This window comes from Drosophila virilis, chromosome 4, assembly GCF_030788295.1.
Source record: "Drosophila virilis strain 15010-1051.87 chromosome 4, Dvir_AGI_RSII-ME, whole genome shotgun sequence".
Taxonomy (NCBI): Eukaryota; Metazoa; Arthropoda; class Insecta; order Diptera; family Drosophilidae; genus Drosophila; species Drosophila virilis.
This window is the reverse complement of record NC_091546.1, coordinates 1480373-1504615: the sequence shown is the minus strand read 5'-3', so window position 1 is coordinate 1504615 and position 24243 is coordinate 1480373. Positions and strand designations below refer to the sequence as shown.

The 24243-nt window shown below is 40.0% G+C and overlaps 1 protein-coding gene across 4 annotated transcripts in view; it reads left to right on the top strand.

Moving 5' to 3' along the window:
* The first annotated feature begins 436 nt into the window (after positions 1 to 436).
* Positions 437 to 24243, top strand: part of Pvf3 (PDGF- and VEGF-related factor 3) — a 75876-nt gene continuing 52069 nt past the window's right edge. The window contains exons 1-2 of one of the 4 annotated variants that reach the window (XM_032438811.2): positions 437 to 2076; positions 15803 to 17433. In XM_032438811.2, the coding sequence (XP_032294702.1) occupies positions 916 to 2076; positions 15803 to 15925 (1284 nt within the window). In that variant the 5' untranslated portion in view covers positions 437 to 915 and the 3' untranslated portion in view covers positions 15926 to 17433. Of the gene's footprint in view, positions 2077 to 3166; positions 3716 to 15802; positions 17434 to 24243 lie in introns of those variants that run through there. The other 3 variants (XM_070209139.1, XM_070209138.1, XM_002059159.4) reach the window with 3 other exon arrangements.

The following is a 24243-nucleotide window of genomic DNA, read 5'->3' as shown; positions in this document are numbered from 1 at the left end:
TAAAAATATCTGAGAAATAAACTATTAATAAATAAACAAAATAAAAAAAAAAAACTATTTTAATGTCAAATATATAAAACGTTTCAAATTAAAAATTGCTCAAAAAAATTGTAAATTGTTTTGTTTCTTATAAATAAAAACAAAAACACATAATTAAAAATCTAAAAATACCAAAAAGTTGTGTGAAGTTTCGAGTTATTAAATTAAAAAAACAGAAAATAACAGTCAAAAAGAATTTTAAAATATTTTCGACAAATTCTGTGGAAGTATTCAATAAACGAAAAATAAACAAAAAATATTTGCATATAGAAATTCCTTTTAAATAAAATATGAAAAAGTGAAAACAATAAAAACAAAACTACAATACATAAAAATTTACAAAATCAAATAAAATAATTAAATAAAATAAACTATTTTAAATAAAATAAATAAAAAATAAAAAAATATATATCGAATAATATAAAAAAGTAAAAGTAAATAATTTAAAAACAAACTAAAAAAAAACATTTAACCACAAATTCCACTTTCAAATCAAGCAAAAAAGTGTTGAAAACTTGATAAATAATTTGCCAAAAAAGGCAATTAATTAGCGAAAAGAATTTCAATTGCGGCAATAAAAACAATTTTCCAGCAATGTAAAACGCAATTCGATTCAACGCAATGATTTGTGTGAAAAAGTGAATTAACAAAAGAAAATGCATTAAACAAATGCGAGTGCGAGTTTTATAGAACGTGCGGCAACAAAGCGAGAAAAAGGCGACGAACAATAAAAAAAAGAGAACAGAAGGAAAGGTCCAAAGAGCAGACGCAGATAAAGATACAGATACATCTATAGCTGCAGATACAGATACAGCCAGAGCTGCAGATACAGATACATTTATAGCTGCACATAGATTGAGAGATCAGCTCGTGGCAATGGGCAGCAAGGGCTTCTTCCCGCTGATGCTGCTGCTGCTGCTCCTCCTCGCCGATCTCGGCTATACCGAGGAGCATGCGCATCGCCACGCCCACAATGGCACCACCAGCGGGCCTCCGCCGGCTAGTTCCCGCCGCCATCAACAGCAGCAGCTGCAGCAGCAGCGCCTGCAGCAGCTGCAGTGGGCGCAGGCGGATAACAGGCTGGACAACGGCGGTCATCATCATCATTTGCGGCACGAGCAGCATCTGCGCGCCGAGCTGGCGGGCAATGAGAACAGGCAACCGCCGCCGCCGCCGCCAAAGACCATGCAGCTGGAGCTGGAGCAGCTGGCCATGTTGGGGCACGGGCCGGGCGAGCAGCATCATTTGCGGCATCACAATCGCCATCATGCCGCCTGGGAGCAGCGCGTCTTTCCGGAGCTGCACCAGCGCCAGCATCGCCTCGGCCTGACCACAGCTGCGCCAGCAGCTGCTGCCTTGGTGACAGATGCTCCACTGCCTCAGGCTCTGGGAGGCAATGGCACTGTGTCCACGCGCTACTTTGATCGCGATGGCATATATCCGGCCTGGACGCAGCCGCGCTCGACGCGTGCGCCCAATTGGCAGCAGGAGATTGAGGATGACAGCGAAGATGAGAATGAGGACGACGATGATGATGATGATGATGATGATGATGATGAGGAGGAGGAGGACTATAAGGATAATGAGCCCGTGGCGGATGATAGCTTTGCCGCCGAACTGGCCAAGCAAATGCCGCGCTACTCGTTCTTCAGCCAAAAGCTGCCCCAGATTAGCTCCATGGAGCAGGACTACGATGCCTACGATCAGGACGAGCCGGCGCTGGTCACCAACAGACATCCCAATGTGGCCGCCAGCCACACCAAGGCCGCCGCCAAGCGCAACATATTCGACTGGCTCTTCAAGCCAAAGCTCAAGCCGAAGACCTCAACGGCCAAGCCCCAGGCGGAGAGCGCTGACCACGCCTCCGCGGAGGAAGCGGCCTTCTCCAACGAGCAGTGGAACAAGATCGAGCACGAGCATCATCTGAAGCAGCAGCAGCACCAGAAGGAGCTCCAAGCACTGCGCGACAGCAACAAAAACAGAAACAGAAACCGAAACGCGCCGCTGATAAGAGCCCGAGGCGGCATTGATAATGAGGTAAGTTTTGGCATTGCGCCCATTTATATAGCTATAGCTATAGCTACAGATATAGCTACAGATATAGTTCTAGCTGTAGCTATTGTTATTGTTGCTGCTGAAGTGATGTCATTAGACATTGTTATAAATACGCGGAGCAGATAAGTCAGACGCACACACACACACACGAGCTGGCTGCCATGAAATGGGCCACAAATTGGATCGCTTTATAGCCCGACTGGTCAACCAGATGGACACACACAAACAAACCAACAAGCACACACACACGCACACAGTTTCAATATTTACACTGCGAGAAAAGAATGTCTACTATGAATCATTATACTTATCATGGCATTGAACTGAAAACTGTAAAGATTTCAGGCAAATGTGTGTGACAGGCAGTTGGCATATAATATATAGATATATATTTCTAATCAGATCGCTTGACTGAGTTAATCGAAACATATCAATTTGTTTGTCTGACGATCTCGAAAACTATAAAAGCGCGAGAGATTTGTTGTTTAATATAAATGTTCCTTCGTATCAAAAGCGGAACGAGCTGTTATTATTGATAAATATAGATTTTGAGAGAGAGATAAAATGTTTGCAAGGGCAGCTTAGCCTTGGCTTCAGGCTATGTCTTAGTCGTGCATACCCGACCAGAGCACCCTCTCTTGCCATATTTCAACTTCACTTTATTTATTATTATGTGGCATAAAAAATACAGCTCTTTCACCAATTTCCCACGCTTATAAGTGAACAAATTAAATCAGAAATGAATAAATTATAATTCAATTATAGCTACTGCAAGAACTGCAGCGAACTTACATTCATCAGTCAGTCAGTCAGTCAATCAATCAATCATGATTGCCAAACAGTTCCATTAATTTCGCTCAGTGCATGCTACCTTTGTGTTGCAGATGGATGTGAAGGTAAATAGCCGTGCATACGCACTGACCCTGGCTAATACCGTTTGTGTTGTGTTTGGGCTTTGCCAGCAACAGCCACAGCCACAGCAATTGGCACCGTAACAGCAGCAACAACAACAACAACAACAACAACAACAACAACAACGAGAGCTACAACAACATATAATAAATATTTACAGAATTTTGTTAAAGGGGCAGCGTTGATTTCTGAACCAGTTGTCCAATTGTTTATCCAGTTGCCCGGCTACTCCGCGCCGTTCGGCCAATGCGGCTGACTAATTGAAACCAGCAACAGCAACAACAACAACAACAACAACAACAACAAGGAGCAGTGGCAACCGCAGCAATTGCAACAATTTGTTGCATTTAATTTGCGCTTTTTGCATAGCTTTTGTTTTGTCAGCTTTTAATTGCATTTTGTGGCGCATTTCGTTCAAATTTAATTTTCGTTTTCGGTTCCTAACGTTGCCTTTTTCCAGATCTTTTAGCTACATCTTTCCTAATTGCAAAGTACAAATTTAATTAGGCCCCAAGCAAATAATTGGTACCTGCACAAGGTGTTGTGGGGGAGGGGGGGGGGGGGGGTAGCATACTTGACAGCCTAAAGACGCGCGCGAAACGCGTGCGGCTCGCTGGCGTTTTGTTGTTTTTTACTCCCACACACAATTTTCTTGTGCTCTCTGTATAATATGGAAAAATAAAATATATTATTTGTGCTTTGTATTGTCTGCCAAAAATGCTGCTCATTACGAATTATTTAATATTCATTAAGTTAAGAATTCAACAAGAACTCATATGTCATATGTTTGCCCCACAAGTAGCTGAATTTGTATACCCTAACAGACTCTAGACGCTCATGATGATTGCCTCAGCATGTATGTTAAGCACACATGGAAACATATGTGAGGTATACCCGGTCGTTAGAGCCAAGTTCCCTTTATCCAGCTTTCCTTCTGTCTATGCGAACTAGTCCTGCTGAGAAGCTAGCCCAATAGAACTTAGCATATATTCGTATATCTGTTGCAGGCAGATCTTATGTCGGAATTGGTCTGCTTGGATTAGGGACTTCTTCAGCAAACTCTGTTTCATTAGTTTTATAATCTTTATATATATTGAGCTAAATCCTATCAAAATTGCACTATTCTATTATATATCTCTATAGCAAGCCTCGTTCGACAAATAAGTTTTTGTATGGCAAACTATTCTGTTTGCCAAGTTTTCTCACATTTCTGCAGTGCAATAAGGCTAAAGTCTATGAGGGTATTAAATTTTCTACTTGCTGCAGATATGCTGACTTGTTTTCTTAATTAATTAATTTACTAATTTACACCTGAACAAGATCTCAGCAATATCTCCTTAAAATAATCAAATCTTCAAGATATCTTGACCAAATTCAGCTGTGGCCAGCTTCAATATTGTTTTCACATAACTTAGACGTATTAAATCGGACTACTTGATATAATTATTGGTTATTATATATTATCTAATATTTTACTCAACTGGAACAATCTTTCGGCTATAAATTATTTCTCTTCCATCCGCTTCGAAGCGTGTTTAGTCTTCGGCTTGCTTTAGCTTTTCATTCTTGTTTGTTTCAACTTATTTATAGAACTTAACTTGAAACATTTCGCCACATCATTTGTCATATTGTTGCCTCAATTTTGCTGACAAATTGCTGTTCGCTTCGCTGCCAATTGCCGCTTGCCACTTGCCACTTGCCACTTGCCACTTGCTAGATGTGAATTTTATTCATAAAAATGCGCGAAATTGCGTTCATAATTAACACATAATTATTTGTTGAATTTCGCTGCATGCTGTAAGTAAAATGATAAACAATGCGAAGCGCCATAAAAATCAACTTGAATAAAATGATTGAGAATGAAAACCAAAAAAAAGAAAAACGCTCGAAAAAAGAAAAAACATTGTAAATAGCAAAATAAACAGACAGCAGCAGCAGCTGACGGCACAAAGCAAAACAGCTGCAACAAAAACAATAACAAGTGTGTGTGCGGGTGTGTGTGTGTGTGTGGCAAGACAACAGAATAACACAAAAACAAAAAAAAAAAAAAAAATACAGCACGCGGCACGAGTCGCTTTTTACGACAGGTGAAATTGGCGCTGAGCCATTCGCTTGACAAGGCGCTCAGTGGTTGTCCTCCCCCCCTCTCTGCCCGCTGCCCTTCGGCCCCACTTCTGGCCACAAAAAGTGACACACATATTTACACACGTCTGCGGATGACGCCGTGGCGCTTTTGTTTCCTGTCCGGCCCCGCCCCGCGACGATGGCGGCAGCCACTCGTAAAATGTATCTCGATGTTTACATAATGCATTATTTGCATATTGCTCTCATTGCGGTCCTTGCTTCAGTTGTTGCAGTTGTTGCACTTGTTGTTGCCGTTGCACTTAATTGCAAAGCTGGTAAAACATTTTTCAACAATCATCATACCCTATAGCTTTGCAATGTGGGGTAGTTAGGTGCAAAAGGAGAACGAAACGAGGACACTTCAGAGTCGACAAATTCACGATGTGTCAAAATGAGGCTGAGTGTTCTATAGGGTATTGCCTAGTCGATCACTCTTTATTGAAGAGTTTATAGTAGCCGCAATTATGACAAGATAAAGGCAAGTCTAGTCGCATCTTTTAATATTTGCCTATTTAATATGTATTAATCTGGTTACAGGGTATTAACTAGTCGAGCACTCCCTACTGAAGTGTTACCAGTTGCCTTAATTGTGGCTAGATAATTCCACCACAACTATTTATTTTTGTCTATTAAAAATATATGAATAGGCTTACAGGGTATTTCCAGTCAAACACTCTTTACTGAATTCCTTATAGTTGCTGTAATTGTGACTAGATGAATTCTTGATCTCTAGAAGAAACGATTCTAAGCACATCTGCTTAGAACTGTCTGATTACAGGGTATTTCATAGTCGAGCACTCGAAACCTTTGCATTCCTTCTTTGTAGTCGAGCTCTTAATATGTGTCAATTCCTACTTTGCTTAAATTGTGGCCCAATTCTTTATGTGCATAACAGACTGAGTCTAATTTTGTCTGTTTATAACTTTGCATTACAGGGTACAACCTAGTCGAGCATTCATTGCTAGGGGGCTGCCTGCTCCTGCGTTAATTGCACTCATTTCTTGCTGTTCATTAACGCTTCAAGTGTGGTTAACCGGGGCGTATGCGTAATACTCAGCACTGATTTTAAATAGCGAATTAAAATTAAAATTTTAGTTAATTACAAAGCGCAGCAGCTGATATTTAATTTGTTCGATTAAAGTTGGCAATTAATTAATCGCAGATTTCGAGCTCAACTGGGCTGGAAAATTGGGGGTCAGTTGCAAGCGAAATAATACAGAATATTCCTATTAATTTATTCCGCTTGCAAAATATTTAACATTTTTTGGAAATTGATTTAGCCCATTTCCATTTTGCGGGCTTTAAATTAGTTTATGAATATTTAAAAGCATTTTTAAAATTCATACATTTGAATGGAATGCATAAAACAAATGAAACATTTTATATTCTATGTGTTTGCAATTTGGCTTTGTGCAGAGAAAAGGAAGCGTTTATTTGTAGTGCCGAAATTTGAATACACTATCTTAGCGAAATTTCTTGCATTAAATGTTAATATGAAATATTTTACATTTTTAATGGACTTTAAAAGTCAAACTGAATTTTAACTTAATCAAAAGCAAGAAACTTTACAAATATTCTGTTTTATAGAATTTTTAGTACACAATTTATATGTTTGATCGATGCATATGATATATCAATATCTACATCAATAAAGTATATTGTTTAGATAAAAAACAAACAACATTTTGAAGCAACACTGACTTTTCATGGACTTGCCAGTCAAGCGTACCAGAAATGTATAATGTCCCAACCTTTTGGAAGGGTATGGAAAAAAGCAGCTTAAGAGCTGCATTTGTTAAATGTTGCATTGAAATCGGTCGCATAAGCCTTTAAACTGCTTTGACCAAAGCTGTTGCTGCTGCGTTTTACCTGGCAGCAACAACAGCAACAACAGCAACATCAACAGCAGCAACAATAACCGGGTATTAAGGAACAACAATTGCATACTAGACAAAATAAATGTTTCAATTCAAATAACATATTTTACTATTCGCTTTTTTTGTGTGTTGTCAAAAGGGTGTTGAAAAGGAAAATAAGCAAAAAAAATCGCATGCCAGCAAAATATTTGGCAACATTTTTGCAATGTGCAATGCAATTTGCAATGCTTTTCAATTGCTTTTCAAATGTTACATTTGTTGTTGTTGCAATTGTTGTTGCTGTTGTTGTTGCAGCTGCCTTGAAAGATATCCTGCTGTTGTTGCTGTTGCTCTTCTTTTTCGCCTTTGACCTTTTCGAGCAGCTTCATTTGCACACACATTCACAACTGCCACGCCCTCACAGCATGTGCCACGCCCCTGCTGTGCTGCCAGTTAAGCCAGAGATTTGCTGTTGCTGTTGCTGTCGCTTTATCAAGCTCGTATTTGTAGCAACTCGTATCTTGCTGTGTTCATAAGCTTTTAACTGCCTTTTGTATGCGTTTGTGCCATGTCTATTCAAACTAGCATCGCTACTAGCCCGCTGTGTTTGCTTTGCTGCCTTTTAGCAAATGTATTTGCAACAGCAGCATCAACAACAACAACTGCAGCAGCAGCAGCAGCAGCAGGAGCTGCAGGCTAAACAGCGCTTAGTCTGCACTTCAATTGGCAAAGCGGCTCAAAGTGAAATGAAAACCAACCACAAAGCGGCTAAATAAGTCCCAGCAGCAACAACATCAACATTAGCAGCAGCAGCAACAGCAACAGCAGCAGCAGCACCAACAGCAACACCAACAACAGCAACAACAGCAGCAGCTACTTTTGCATTGACCTTGAGCTGCTTGAAGCTTAACAACAGCAGCAACATTAACACGAGCCAACAGCTTCTTAAAACATATTTTCTTATTGTTGCTGACAGTTGTTGCTGCTGTTGTTGTTGCTGTTGCCTTGCATGTTGCTACATCATCGTCTGCTGCTGCTGCTGCTGCTCTCAGCTGCTTAGTTGTAGCTTTGCTTGCTGCTTTTTCTATCCCAGCATATTGTTGCTGTTGCATGTTGCTGTTGTGTTAACTCTGGCTGTTGTCGTGTCGCGTCGTGTTGCTGCCGTATCGCTGACTGTGCTGCTGTTGACATTTGCTGCTGCTTTGCAGCCGCATATCATGTTTAAAAGCATTTTCTTTGCTCTTATTAAGCATGTCATATACTTATTTGTTTTGCTTTCCATTGCCGCTGGCTTTCATTAGCAACAGTTGCAGCTGAAATAACAACAACACCAGCAGCAGCAACAACAGCAACTGCTTTATATAACTGCTGAACCATGTTGCTGTCGCATAAATAAAGCCAAGAACAATTTTGGGGATTTTAAATTGCACAAACTTTTGCTTATTGTCTCTGCGCCTTTTGTCTCTCTCTCTCTCTCTCGCTCTCCCCCTCTCGTTTCATATTGCTTTTATTTTTAGCCATTTTTGGCTGTTTTGGCTGCCCTGGGCGCCCGTAATTTATAGCTGTGTCTAATATAAATTTCCAGAAATTACTCGCAAAAAAGCAATATAAATTCTCGCTCAGCTAATTGGCAAACGCCGTTGTCTCCGCTCGCCTGCATTTTCGGTTGACAAAGTCCCTGCTCGGTCGCTACTTCTTGAGGCAACGCGATGACTTTATTAGACAAACAACTTGGCTTGTCGCAACCTCCGAAGACCCCGCTCCAGCTGCAGCTTCTCCAGCTGCTGCCACTCGGACCGAACTCCTCCCGCTGCTGAGCCACACATGTTGCGAAGAAATTCTTGGAATGCCGCGAAATCTTTTGCAGCGGCGTCGGCTTCAGCACTTTATAAATCATTATGCATATGTATATACATATATATATGTACATATTTATGCATGGGAGTGGAGCGAGGACAGTTTGTTAGTTAATCTGACAGCAAACTGTTTGTCAGCGGCAAGAAATTGATATGTATCTTTATGGAGCTGCATATCTGCTGGCTGCATTCGCCAGAAATCAGTTGCAACTCTTTGCTCTGAGCCCAAATAGAAAATAAACCAAAACATGTGTCAGCTGCCGACTCTGTGCAGATGATTTGATGCGCTTCATTGGAATGCTTCGGGGGGGCTTGTGCTTGAAATCGGGTTCAAGGTGGATGATGCAGTTAGAGCTCAGTTAGAACTTTTTGGTGATCAGCGATCACGTGGCAATGACATAAGCCACACTCGCGTCTCATAAATAAAAACCACGTTACGTGACGTGCAAGTTGAGGCGAGACGTACGTGTGTGTGAAAAATATATGCTTAAAGTGCGTGCGGGCTTTTCTCTTTAGGTAGTGGAAACATTAACACCTTTTAAAATCACCATAAAGCCCATGGGTTGATATATTCTTTGATATATTGGCTAACTTTAAATTTATTTTATTACGTTGCCCAACACTGTGTATGGCAAATGCATTCTTGATTAACTTGGGTATTTTATGGTACGATTTTTAGGAATTCGGCAGGGCTTTCATGTGACCTACATAAGAGTGTCTCGATATATGCAGTTTTTTAAGCGAAAATATATATTTTCGCTTAACTCAGTGCTCTATAACTTTAATAGATGCCTCTTTAGGGTAAGCAGCGTGTCAAAAAACCCTGCAACATACAGAAGCAGTGTTGTAAAATAAGAAAATTGTGTAAGAAAATATTATTTTTCGCTCAACATAGTCAATAGATGGCACTTTAGTGTTGGTAGCGGCAAAGACAACCCCGCGACTTACAGACGCAGTGTTGTAAAATGAATTGCAGCTTTGGTGCATTTCGAATGAACTTGCGACTCAGTGTTGTAAAATTAATTGCAAATAAAAAAATAGGCAAAAATCTACAAATGTTCAGCTTCTGCAGCCGAAGTTCAAAGTGGAAAATCTTGTTCATATGCAGGTCTGTTTTGCATGTTTTGTTTGAGACTTTTGAACGAACTTGAGCATAAAAATATGAAAAAAATTCGTAAGCCATTTTTGCAGCTTAAGTCTTAAGAAAAAGTTTTCCCACCTATCGCAGCTACAATCGAGTCGCGGCATTTTCTCTTTTCGCTCAAGGCCGCTTCGGTATCTAATCAAGTCTGGCGCGTACTTTGTAAGCAAATATGCGGGCTCGCTTTCAACTAGAACAACAAAAGCGACAAATGACAAGCGACAAGAGACAAGCGACTGGAAAATAATAATATGCCTGTCAAAAAGGCCAAACAATAAATCATGACAACATACAAGGTGTGTGTGTGTGTGTGTGTGCGTGTGAGTGTGTGTGTGTGTGTGTGAGCGGTGTTGTTGTTTGTGTTGTGGTGTCCATTTCGCAATCACAGCCATGCCCAATGCCATGCGCCTTGCCCAAGTCCCGCCCCATTCCCAGCAAAAAGTCAGAAATTGTAACAGCAACATGTTGTAGTTGTGTGTGTTGCTGTTGTTGCTGTGTGTTGTTTGGGGGGGGGGAGGCATTCAAAATATTCCACGAATTTAATGAAGCCCAAAACAGACAAGCGAAATGCCGCGCTCAGAGCCAATCAACTGTTAACTGTAAATAGTTGAAGCTCTTGCTCAGGTGAGCTGTAAATACCTGTGATTCCATTGCTGCTGTTGTTGTTGCTGCTGCAACAACAACTGTTGTTGCTTTATTCTAATTCATCAAGCGCAGCGCATAAATCAAACCCGAAACGTCAATTGAATTGTTTTGAGCGCGCATCAATCAGACCAGACCCTAAACCTCTGCACTCTATTCAAATATCCACCTGCTGCGACTCGAATAAGTCTACCTGTTCACTTTGTTCTTAACATATGAATTGCACCTGTTGTATTTTGAGTGCTTGATATTATCTGCTCTCTCGTAAAAAAAGGTCAAAGGTTGTTCGTGTCTTTATGCAATATTGATGCATGGGCCCTGGGCCAAAGGCCTGTCTTGTTTTCTGATCATTAAATATTTAACATAAATCTTGACGCTGTCCACTCGACACAGTCGCACACTCATAAGTGCTTGTATGTGTGTGCGTGTGTGTGTGTGTGTGTGTATGTGTGTCAAATAGTCACACCAAATTGCGTTGCCATTATATAAAGTAAAAGCTCCGATTAGACGCTGACAACAACAGCAGGACACGCAACCAGAGAACCCAAAAACACGCCCACCTAGAGAACGAGTGTGCGTGTGTTTGAGTGTATCTATGTGTGTGTGCGCCAGAGTGTGTCACTGAATATGACAAGTGTCACCTAGTTGCATATGATTGCACAGTGGTTGCGTGTGAAGCTTGTGAATGCCAAAATATGACAGGCCAATACTTTTGAGATACAAAAGTATCTAGACTCGAAAAGTATCTAAAGTGTATAACGTATCTGTACTAGAGAGTATATTTAGAAAGTTTGAAGTGTATGTGTATATATATTGAAATATTCCGTTTCATTACGAATCAATTATTATATTATATTAAATCAATCAGAATATATTCGCTACCCAATTTTATTTTGACTTGAAAAACAATTTTCCAAAAAGGCCAACATACTTTAAAAAAATATACCAACATTTGTTATCGAATTGTTTCTTATATATTTGATCTATGTTGATTAAATTATCTGAGGTATACAGTTTCTTCAATCCCAATAAAGATTTAGGTTACATTAATTTAAATTTACAAATTGCCTGATTCGATAACTTATCGATAAGTCATCGTTCAATATTCATAGCAAACTTTTTTAGTTAATCAACAGAGTTCCATTTCCAATTGAATTTAATTCGCGATTTCATATGCTCTTAAATATTTATGTCCATTTCACTTGGACCACACCCATTGGGCGTGTGCGCCCACTATGCGCACAGCTATTGACATGCAGAGTTGTCGCAGCACTCAGCTTGGCTCAGTTTGCAATGGTTGTGCGCCCAAAAAGAAGGAAAATGGGAGACCGAGTGTTATGCAAATGACTGGCAAAAACGCATTTGACAGGTAAATCAATAAACATAACTCTTGCCACTGACAAGATCAACAGTGCACTTAGCCAAATGTGCGGCGGGTTGTGTCTCGTGTACGGGGTGTGAATGGCGGGCGAGTATCTAATGCATTTTTCGGGGAGCTTTGCATATGAAATTTGCATTCAAATGAGCTTTTCAATTAGTGCTGATGACTCAATTTTAAACTCTAGCTACCAAGTGTCATAGATGAGTATTCGATAAATAATCGATAGGTCGTCGACATATTCATGATGACTCAATTGCAAGCTTGAGCTGCAAACTGTTGAATAAATTGTCGATGGATCATCTTGTATCAAGCTAGGCTATCGAATGTCATAGATGAATGATCGATAAATACTCGATAGGTCGTTTTGATGTTCATGATGACTCAACTTCAAGCTAAAGCTACCAAATATCATAGATGAGTAATCGAGAAATATGCCATATTAATGCTTATAATAATTCAACCTGAAGCAGGAGCTGGGAGTCTGAGTAAAATATTCGATAAATAATTGATTGAATTGGTCTTGATAACTAAATTTCTATCTGGAGCTGGAGCTATCAAATCTCAAATTAAAATATTCGATAAATAATTGATATATCTTCTAATTGTTTGAAGATGATAAATAGTCGTTAAGTCCTCTTGATGACTCAATTTCTAGCTGGAGCTATCAAAACTCAAATAAAAATATTCGATAAATAATCGATGGGTCGCCTTAGCTGCTCTTTGCTCATAAATCAACGAACGTGTCAAAATTGATAACATTCGAAACTCTTGAAGCCAAAGTGACAGCAAATTGAATGCCAATGCCATCAAAGCATCCATAAATCGTCTAATTGATTCGATTGGCACTCGATGGCCACTCGACTGGCACAAAGCAAATAAAAGCCCAGTAGCTGAGCGTTGTCTGTGGCCTGATGGGGTTGTCTATGGGCTCTCTTCAAAGTCTGAAGTCGCGTCTGCGCGCATTTTTTTTTTCATTCGTTTTTTCTTTCTGAAATGTGTCAGACAACGAAATTGAATTAGAAATTTCCAACGTCTCGAGTTGCAGTTTTGCATTATGCATGAGGGGCTTGTCGATGAGTGCGGTGCGTTTGAGCTGCGTACAATGCATCAATAAATTTCATCAATATATCATTTTTTTCGGACATTTTGATTGCCCCGCGTCGTCAAGCATTTTCTTACACAATTCAATTTCAATTTTTTTTTTTTTATTGATTGCAACAAAACACTTTGACACTGAGCCCCAACGAAAAGGTGTTTCTTCTGGTATTTTTGGTAATTCCCAACTTATAACGGGACATCTCAGGTGTGTGGCAAGCACTTGAGTGTGAACTGCAACGTGCCACAATTTAAGTTAACTTTCGCTTTTCATTTGATTTTTTATTACACTCGGATGTCTCGATTTCGTCAGAACTTTTCCCCTTAGATTTTCCCAATCATTTTGTTGAAGACATCGCCAGTTCCACTCAACTGGAACTTGTTCAGATGATTCGGCCTGCATTCGGAGAAACAGAGCCAAGGCCAAGTCTATAAATATTACCCCAAGAAACGTGCGTATCGGTGGAATACTTAAAATACGTTTACTCGTCTGATGATTCATAAATGCTAATTGCCCGTGCTCAAGGCCCAGGGCGAAGCTGACACCTATAAATAGACGCAAACCGTTCGAAATACTCAATATTTAATAATGCAATTGGATTTTGACTTGATCAAACTTTTTGTATGTAAGAGAATCCTGAGACTGGCTTATTGACTGGATTTCTGATTGATCAACGCACTGAGACAGGTGATTGGCGGAATGATTGACCTATGATTGACTCATGATCAACTCACAGATCAAATAATTTTCTAATCTTTAAAGATGTGAGATTAATTGGTAACTGATAGATTGACTCAAAAAGTACAGAAAGCTTGAAAGCAAAACATTATATATCATACTTTATTGATGTAAGAGAATCCTGAAACTGATTGATTGACTGAATGACTGCTTGATTGACTGACAGAGTGGTTGATTGATCAACGCACAGTACAAATATATAAGAACTAGGAAGCTAAATATTCTAAACGGTTGTGATGTATGATTGATTCGTTGACTGATTGATGATCTTCGCACAGCTCAATTAGTCAAAGCCAGGAAGCTGAATTATAAAAACTTTAATCATGTTAGACTGATTTTAAATAATCATAGCTCATATAAGCAAAATCATTATAATTACACGTAATTAGATGGATAATTGCTAAAAAAAAAACTATATTGATTAGTTGATTGCAAGTCAAAGGTTTCTCAAACATTTTAAGTCAGCTGTTTAGCTGTTTATATAGACAATAGAAGGTCGCATTGAGATAGGTCAGTGATTAGCTTTTATAATGAAGCCCCTCTGCCCACCCTCTGGTCAGAGCTGCAAGGTTCATCTCAATTCAAGCTGTGCCCTTCGCATCGATGAAACTCAATTTCCATAGTTATTCAAATGGCATTCAATTGAGAGAATGCACCTGCTGTGCTTGTCGAGAGAGATGCCTGACCCCTGGGCTAGTCATCAGCTAAACGATATCAAGAGTCGCATTGTTAATCACTTCATCAACGTCCGATGGATAAATGCGAATGCGAAACGGCAACAAATCGACTCCGAGTCCCAGACAAATCTCATCGTCATCAAATATTTTGCGCTCTGCTCGTGGCCACCGCGAGGCAGCTGCCAGTTGCCAGTTGCCAGTTGCAGATGTTGCCGCTGGTTTGGGGCAACACTCTTGGAATTATGATGTGCTCGTGCTCGTCGAGTTCGAGTTCGAGTTTGTTGCGGCTGCCAACTAATAATTGCCAACTGCGGGCAACACGCGGGCCTTTGGCGGGTGGGGGCAGGCAAATAAATTTGCACTGAGTTGCAAATCATTTTACTGCTGGCGACTCCCAACTAGTACTCATTTTTTTTTTTTATTATTACTTTTGCATACCCTAGCAGCAGAGCATTTTAATTTGATCACGAATTGTGTTACATCTGATTGCTATAGAGTCGCAGGCAAGGCAAAGAGCTTCTTTGAGTACCTGCTCGACTTCTTTGGCACTTGCAGTACTTAGTTTATAAACTGTTGTAGGTAAATCGAAATTAACGAGTGCTTAGCGCAGTGGGCAGAGGGAAGCAAGGGGAACAAACAAATTCAGAAAAACTAAGTTAGTAAGTACTCAAACAATTTTTGAGTATGTGTTTAAAAGCAGGCTAACGAATTATTCCTAGAATTAGAAACCCTTACGAGAAGATGGAACAATCTAACTAATGTCTTCCAAATATTTGCTTTTTGATACTATCGATATCGATTATCGGAACTATCGTTATCGACTCTCAATGCTCTAAATACTTTGCTCAAAAAGAATCGATAACATCGATAGTCTCAGATATCGATGTTTTCCCGCTCTACTATCGACACATGAAAGACATTTTCTTTAAACTCTTTTTTTTTCGCTTGCTAAAAAGTGTATTTAATATTCAGCTGCAGCTGAACTTGTCTATTCTTGCATGTTTCATATTACCTCTGTGCTGTTTTCGTTGCTTGGCTGTTTGTTTATTTTTTATTATTTGTTGCTGTTGCATTCCGAGTTTTGTTTGTTTTGCGCAAAAGTTGTGCGATGATGTCATATGCAAATGAACGACAGTCGCCAATTCTGTGCCTTGGGCCAGGCCCGAAATGACAAAGGTGATGGCAATGCTGCTGCCGGTTCACATTAAGAATTATTGGACTGCAGATTTACCAAATACTTGATTAAAATTGTAATTTGTATTTTTCAAAATTCTTCTCGTTGCAGGTGAGTCTTGAAATTGGAATTTCCCAAAAGGCCAAATCCGAATTGAACTCGGGCAAGTATTTAACTGGTAACTGGCTTGCTTCTTCTTTTTTATTACCGGACTGGAGTTCAGCTCGTAATTAGCCTTTGTCGTTGTTCTGAGCATTTTGTAGCTCTACCTTCTCCTTCTAGGCTCCCTTCTAGCTTTTAGTCAATGTCTTTTCGCTGTTCGCAGCACACGCCTAACGGCCCATTAGTCACGTCATATCAACACAAGTGACAGCAAAATACACACACACACACACACTTCCCACCTAGAGACAGCAAAATGAAGCCCAGAAAAACAATAAAGCCAAAGTGATCGTGACCAATTGTTGCCGTTGTCGCTGTTACTCTTGTTGTTGTTGTTGTTCAGCAACCCAGTAAAGCTAACCACAACGACAACAACAACATCCAGTGCCAAGTCGATGCCTGCAAATATTTGCCTCGTGTTGACAAACTTGCGGGCCACACTCAGTCCCCACACACACTGCTGCACTTGCCCTTTGGTCCTTCCCCACGGCCACGCCCCTCGACCACCTCTATTAAACCCAGTTGGCCCCTAGAGTTGGACACTTTTTGTGTGTGTGTGTGTGTTTTTGGGCCTGCTTTCTGCAGACCAAAAATGCTCAGGCGGTCCATCAACTGGCCGCAAAATGTCACTCAGCTGACGCCTCGACAAAATGGCTAAAAATTCTATAGCTAACCGAGACTGTGGAGGCGGGTAGGGCGTGTAAAGGGGAGTGGCTCATTCATTATATCAAACTAGAAGTTAATTTTCTAGTCGGGCTCGGTCTATTGTGAAACGATTAGAACGAATTATGTATGCAAATGTTGAAAAATTGTGATATATATTGCTCAAATAGAAGACAGCAGCAAGTAGTCCTTTTTATGGATATAAAGAAGATTTAAGGTGGAAATAAATGCCTAATGGCTGAGATAGATAGATAATAAGAGCAGTTAATATACGTTTCGGATTTTATAGCTAAACTATAGTTGAGCACGACAATTTTAGACGAGCTACAGGGTATATTCTAGTCGATAAGCCAAGCCCATTGCACGCTACTTAGAACCGGCATTTGAATACTGTAATAAAACGTGACTTTGTCTGGTCGCGCAAATCCATCAATAGCATTGACAGGCTTTGCTCCAGCCCAAAAACAGAAGATTACTTTTTGTGTGTTTCGCAGATTTGCAGATATCAACATGCGACTAGCATGCGAAAATATTTGCCCGGCTACGCACATATCGCACATCTCTCACATATGGCCGCATTCGCAAATAAACCCAAATCCTTTAAAGGCGCAGCGTTTTCGTAGACCTGGTCCAGCTCCAACTGCTGGCCACCCGCCTCCGCCCCCACCACGTACCCCCTGGTAGCTGGTCCTGCTACCGTTTCTAGCCAAATTGCAGCGCATCATGTGCAGCACGCTGAAAAATGAATTTCAAGCAGATATGCCACAAGCCACAACAACAACAAGAACAACAACAACAAAAACTACACTCAAAAAAACTAGAGAAAACACCGCTACAACCTCTTTTAAACATCCTCCGCAATGGCCCTAAAAACTCAGGCAAGTTTTCCTGTATTTTTTTTTTTTTTTGGTCTGTTTCTCTACATTTTCTGGGCATAGCGCGTTTTGCGGCGTGCTTGTTGCAGTTTTTTAAGTGAGTCGAAAGGTTAGAAAAATATTTATATTATATATTCATATAAGAAAAGCTCGTATATATATTTTAATTTTATCTATTTACCTTTTTTTTATATTTTACATTAATTTAATATATTACATTCATTTACTTATGCTTAGTTTTATAGTCTGTCTAAAAAGTAGGGATTGCTGAGCATTATATCATATACATTTTATTTTTGACTTGGAAATACAGCAAAAGAGCAGGGCAAGCATGATTAAAAAGAAATTGAGGAGTTAGAAGTTTATTCAATATACTTCCAATCCCAATTGGCAGGCTGTATAAATTAATTCATTAAATGCTTTATTTTTTCAGAGTCGGACAGAGTCAGGCTTTATGATAAAATTATAAAATATTATAAGCTGTTCATATATGTTTAATGCCTCAAAGATCTGCCCCATGAAAGCTTTCCGTATAGCATCTATACGAAAAAGTAAAACAAACTCAATTTTTGCAGTTTTATATTCAGGGCATTTGCAGGCGTCTTTGGCATAATTGAAAATTTCGGGTTTGTTTTTTAAGAGGGTGGTGGATGGTGTGTCTAGTGCAGTGAAATAAGTCCAGTACATGTTCCTCCCCCCCTTACTTCCGCCCGCTGCCCCCTGCCGCTGGCCTTCGGAGCAGAGCGCCATTCGCTGCGTTCGTTCACAAGGCAAACAAACAGAAAACTGCGGCGCTGTTTGTCGCCGGAGTAGGCGACTTTGAGGGGGGGCAGGTGGCGTGGCTGTAGCCAGATTTTAGCCAGTGGACAGAGGGAGTAGCGGGTAGTGGGTGGGTGTGGTAGACTGCCAACTGACTTGCCACATGTTAGACATTCTCGATGGCACGCGGCGGACAGGCGGACAGGCGGACAGGCGGACAGGCAGCAGCAGCTGCTCTCGTCCTGCTCCACTTTCCCAAATTGAGTTTTGGCCCACGCCTTGGATTTAGTTTTGCATAGTTTGAAATTTAAAGCTAGGCAAGGAATTTAAACTGGAATGTTAGTTATTCAGTAATGGCCATTGGTCAGGCATTGGCCATTGCAGCGCCACAGTTGTGCTCGTAAGCCTTATGAGCTGCAAAGTCCTGGGAGCCTCTAATTCTCGCAGCGCCTCGGCTGAAGTGTAAATGCCGTCATAATGCTTGTACCGACATCAGACTCAGCGTGACAGAACAGAACTACCTCCAAGTCCCCCCGCCAACCCTCCATTTCCCCAGCGAGAGGTTTGGCACGTGCTGCTTATTAGCCGTGCAGTTGAGTGCGTGTCATGTTTCAGTTTTGGCTTAATTAATTTTAGTCTCAGCGCCAAGTAGTCTGAGTATCGCATATCGCAATAAATAAGAGAAATTCATAAAAAAGCCAACACAGAACCAAAAATAAAATATATATTGCATACACTCTGGCGCTCTCGCATAACGCATACGTCGCGTGGGCTGCGTTTCATATAACCATCGGCGAGTTGATCTGGAAATTGTTTAATTGCTTCTGAAATGAGGTTTGTTTAATTGGATTACGGCAGTTGCACAGCAACATTGCAAATTAAGAATTTGTTATTGAAATAATTCGATCGACATATTGTGCAATCGGGCGGGGCAAAAATCTTATTCACACATTTAAAGTGCAGACAAGACACGATTTTCGTACAAATTAAGCAGATATCAGAGTTTATTTGTTGATCGATTAACAATCGGTTTATCGAACAATTAAGTGTTCATTTATGTCATATTTTTCAAGGCAACTCCATTAATATATCGAAAATTATGTAATTTTATCGAAAGCAGCTCTATTTAAATATCGATAAATTGTATGCTTTCATTAGTTCAAAGGTTATAGGTCGATATATTTTATAATATTATCGATAATATCGATACAAGTAAACATTTAAATGGATCGATAAATTATCTATATTTCAAAATTTAGCTGTTCATCATTCGCCACAATTAATAACACTGTTTTTCGATAGCGATAACAAAGCCGATATATGTATTGGTTATGTTAAACATATATCGATAACAGCTATTTGTGCAGTTTTATTTGCAAAGATTCTAATTGATAAATATTTAATGAGTAAAAAATTGAAAAATATTTCTAACAAGGCAACTTTTATCGTTAGCTTTAAAGCGAATTTTCTGTAAAGTGCATTCGGGCAAATCTCTTTTGTTGCGATTCGAGCAATTTGTCAGGCCGTCAAGTGCAAAAACTCAATTGATAGATTGATCGCTTGCAATTTGGCGTTAAATAGTTTCGGAATTGTTCTCGAAATGGGAATTGGAGTCGCCGTCGATAGAGAGAGTGGCGCATAGATATTTTGTCAGAGTCGCGGCGAGTGTTTTATCGCTGAATTCCAGCGTAAAATCAAATTGCTTCAAGGCACAAACTTGCAACCGCGTGGGGCACGAAGTGCTTTGACAACGCGTTAGCTGCATTTGCAGTGCAATTTCTGATTACATTTCAATTCGAGCAGGCCCGCGCGCTAAAGGGGCGCCAAAACATAAAAAAAGAGATGTGGAATATGGCTAAAAATATGTAAAAAGACGTAAAAAAATGGGTCACGTGCCGAGCACGCGGAACGCTCGAAAAATGCAAGCGCAAACACTTGCTACAAAACTGCTTCACGAGCTGCACTTGTCTGTGGGCACGGCACAAATCACAGTGCGCATACAAAATGGTAAAAACAAAAATGTGAAAAATATAGCAAAGAAGTGGAAAATACAACTAGAAAATGCTGGAAAATCTATCAAAATTAAATTTCAATTGCAATTGCGATTGCATTGAAAGTGAATGGCAACTTTTTCTGCATGGCAGCTAGAGATGGACGCGTGACTCGTGACTATGATTAATGATAAAAATTTAACGATATATATGAATAACTTCTCTTAATATTTGTATATATAGAAAACTTTCCTATATATTTCTATATGTACAAAACTTCTCTAAGTATTTTCTATATGAAAGCTTCTCTAGGTATTTACTATATATAGAAATTTACAACATCTAGGTTTTAGCTGGCTGGCATCTTGAAAAAAAAGACATTCCGAGATGAGTACAAAGATCGATCGATCTTTAGTTGACAGCGTTTTGTATATTTGGACTTATTCTATGCCCAAAATCAGCTCGATATTTTAAATAATATCATTCGTGTCACGACGCTTCACGCGATTCTCACAACTGGAAACTGTGACTGTGACTGCGACTGCGACTCGCAAATGCAGCAGTTACTCAGCGGAGCTGTAACTTGATTTGATTTGTGGCACTGATTATTGTTCTTGTTATTCTCTTGTTGTTTTTGTTGTTGTTGGTGGGTTGCATTTTGTTGCCGCTGCGAATCTGTTATGCATTTCAATTTGGGATGCATACAACAGCAGCTTAATTTCGCTTTAGCAGAATGCGAACACGCAGTTTGCCGGCGAGAGTAAAAACAAAATCCGCATACGCCGTGTGGTACGTGCGACTACGGAGAGTGAGTGGGAGAGAGAAGGGAAAGAACTCGCATATGCGATTGACTAAAGGAAGTGGCTTGTGTGAATGTGTCGAATGTGCGATATGTGGGATGTGTGGGACATGGGGCCCAGCACATGAAATGCCATCTGATGAGTTGATTAGGTTGCCATGGATATACGCTGCGTGTTTCGAAAAATGATTGATGTCTGCCCCCACTTGCCATTTGGCGATTGTAACTAACTGGGTTTTGTAATTTGTTCAGCACTTAAATCTGGACACAAAAAATAAAAAATAATTATGTGGCTTAGCATTTTTAATATGAACAAGTGTGAAGCATAAAATGATTGATGATCAATTCAATGTGAAGTTAAGTTAAGCAAAAATGAACACATTGCAGAGATTGCACAATAGCCCAATGCAACTTATACAATTTATCAATTATTGCTTCAATTGCGGAAACAGGGATTTAAGTTTTAAGATGAACAGGTTCTAGGTCTCACAAGCAGATGGCAAGCCATCGCGTCCAGTTTAGCAAATGCCTTTTCAATCTTTCCAGCTTCAACTCTTTAAGAATTACAAAGCAAATACAAAAAGTAAAGCATATTTTTGTGTTTGTCAACAGATTTTGTATAATGTACAGACTTTGCGCCTTGCAAATAAGTCAAGCAAACGACTTTCGTTTGCAGCTTAAACTTGTTGGGAATCGCAACGCAAAAGCGCACAAAAGTGAAGTTCTCGGCTTATGTATTTGTCCCAGATCCTTAAAGATAGCCCTACGGATGTAACGCCTATCAAGTATTTCAGTTTATTTTTATAATCAGATATCTAATATTGACTTTATACATTTATATATATTTATTAAACTACGTTAAGCAAATGCATTTTCAATCGCTAAAACTCTTTGGGAATTATAACGCGAAAGCAAAAAGTGAAGTCCTTGACTTTTGTGATCTTTAAACGTCTCGCAAATATCTGATATCATGTTTATGCTATGAAATCTTAGATTTACTTTACATTTTTCCATCTTTCCTAGTCAAGATATTACACCGATTTCCTTTCCATAAATAACTTAGTTATCTTCAGTTTAGCTTAGACCCGTTCTGTCGCTTTCCATGCGACACGGGTCTTTGATGCCCATCAGCTAAATCCCAGCTCAGACAGCCGCTTCCTAATGCTATTTGGCCAATCCTTCAGTCACACCTAATGCACCCCGCAGCCCCTGCAGCCCCTGCTCTTGCTGTGTTTATCTGTTGAAGCCTTGGTCACGTAACAAGCAGCTCATTTCCCCAGTTACCGGTGGGGTCGGTGGGGGGGTTTGGCAACACTTTAGCTGGAAAATCCTGCAGTTGAATGAATTTTCCTTCAACCGGTTGCAATGCGTCTCTCCTCCTCCTCTTCCGAGCTGTCCCTCCTGCTGTTCCTCAGCTCTAAGCGGCTGGCATCGCAGCTCATTAATCAACTGGCGCTTCCAGACGACGTCGCGTTGACGTTCGCCTCGAAGCTGTCGCTTCCTGGGCGTGACACTCGACACACATAGACACTCTCCAGCTTTTGTTTGGCTTGATTAATTATTTGGCCAGTGATAAGAGGTACATATATTCAGTCCGCGTCTATTGGGCGCCCGCAACTTGGCTGTCCAATTAAAATTTGGAGCGCAACGCGATAAGCCACACGCGAGCCAGACTTTTCATATAACCTTTTCATTATTTCTGTTTTTTTTTTTTTTTTTTTTATATATATGCCACAAATAGTGGCAACAGCAATTGGCTTGGCTTTGCGGCAGCTGGGGCAAGGGCGAGGGCGGGCTGCTGCAACCGTTTGTGTTTCAATTTCAACCGTCAACACTCGTTATTGCCACTTCAGAGATGAGTTCTTTCCCTCACACACACACACACACACACACACACACACACTTGAATGAACTCAACACACACACACACACACACAGTCTCTATAGACACTGAACTGCCACAATCACCGCCCGATTGCACTTGTCTAAAATGCAGCTCACAATTTTTAGCAGCCTTCTCCATCACACGCAGTGCTACCCTGTAGCTGTTGTGGGCATAGGCTAAGCACGACTTGTGTTACCGGAAAAGCTTTGAAACGTTTCACTCTGCACTTCTTAAACAAACATTTTCACCTAGCATAAAGCTTTTAAGCTTTCAATTTACACTAGCCTTCAGAAAAGTGTGCTTTAACTTTTCTATTAGAAAAATATATTGCTGTTCTACAATATTTTTCTAGACCTAACTCTCAATTTACACTATCTTCCATGAAACTATTGGATGTTTTTAAGATCTAAAACCTGAAATCTTAAATAGTCCATTGCAGAAATATTTTCTATGTCCATTTCTAGATAAAGCTCCCATTTACACTGTTCTTCGCCAAAATCTTCTGATCTTTGCTTATTTCTATTATTAAATATAGAATCTAGAACCTTTTATATATTTTCAAATCTAGAATTTTCTTCTAAATCTCTATTTTATTTCTAGACATATCTCACAGGGTATTCCCTTAGTCTATCATTTGCAATGTATTACACTTTTTAGTTGTTGCTCGTTGTTCGTAGCGCGCATCATTGAGTTTTGTTCAAGAACAATTCTTCTACATGAGCACATGGCATATGTGTGGGTGCTTCTGTGAGTGTGTGTGTGTGTGTGTGTGTGTGTGCGTGTGTATCTGTGTGTGACATTGTTTGAGTGCGTTTTCGGGCTTCTGAGTGCCAAGCCTGTATGCGACTGCAATGCAAGCTCTCGTTTGGCTCGTCATAAATGTTGCGGGCTTTTCTTTTTTCATTTTTCTCATTTTTTGTTTTTTTGGTTTTTCTTTCTTATTTTGGCGTGGAAAACCACGTGAAGAAAATTCGAGCTGCAAAGGTATTTCATGTAATTTTGCGTTGATTTGATTTGCTTTTGGCTTATTTTCTTTGTATTTTCGACATTTTCAGCATTTTCTTATTATGTCGCAGGGAAATCGTTAGCTGCAAACTTTTCTGATAGAATCATGCACATGAACAAATTCATTTCCTGCAAGGTTATTTATTTGAAAAGAAAAATAGATACCATTGCACAAAATTAAAGGTAAAGGTATTTTCCCTTTGAGAAGCTTTTATTTGTAAGTCTTTCCGCCGCGTACATTTTGATTATTGCCTCGTTGAGTTTCCCGGCCTTTCCACGTATTTCATAATATTCGCTTCTCCTAACGGCCTGTCAAATAATTTCCACACTCTGCGGCATTTTTCTAGCGCTAAAAAAAACTTTTTCGCACAATTAAGTCGGTAGCATGCGGTTTACGGCCTGGCGGGTGCGCG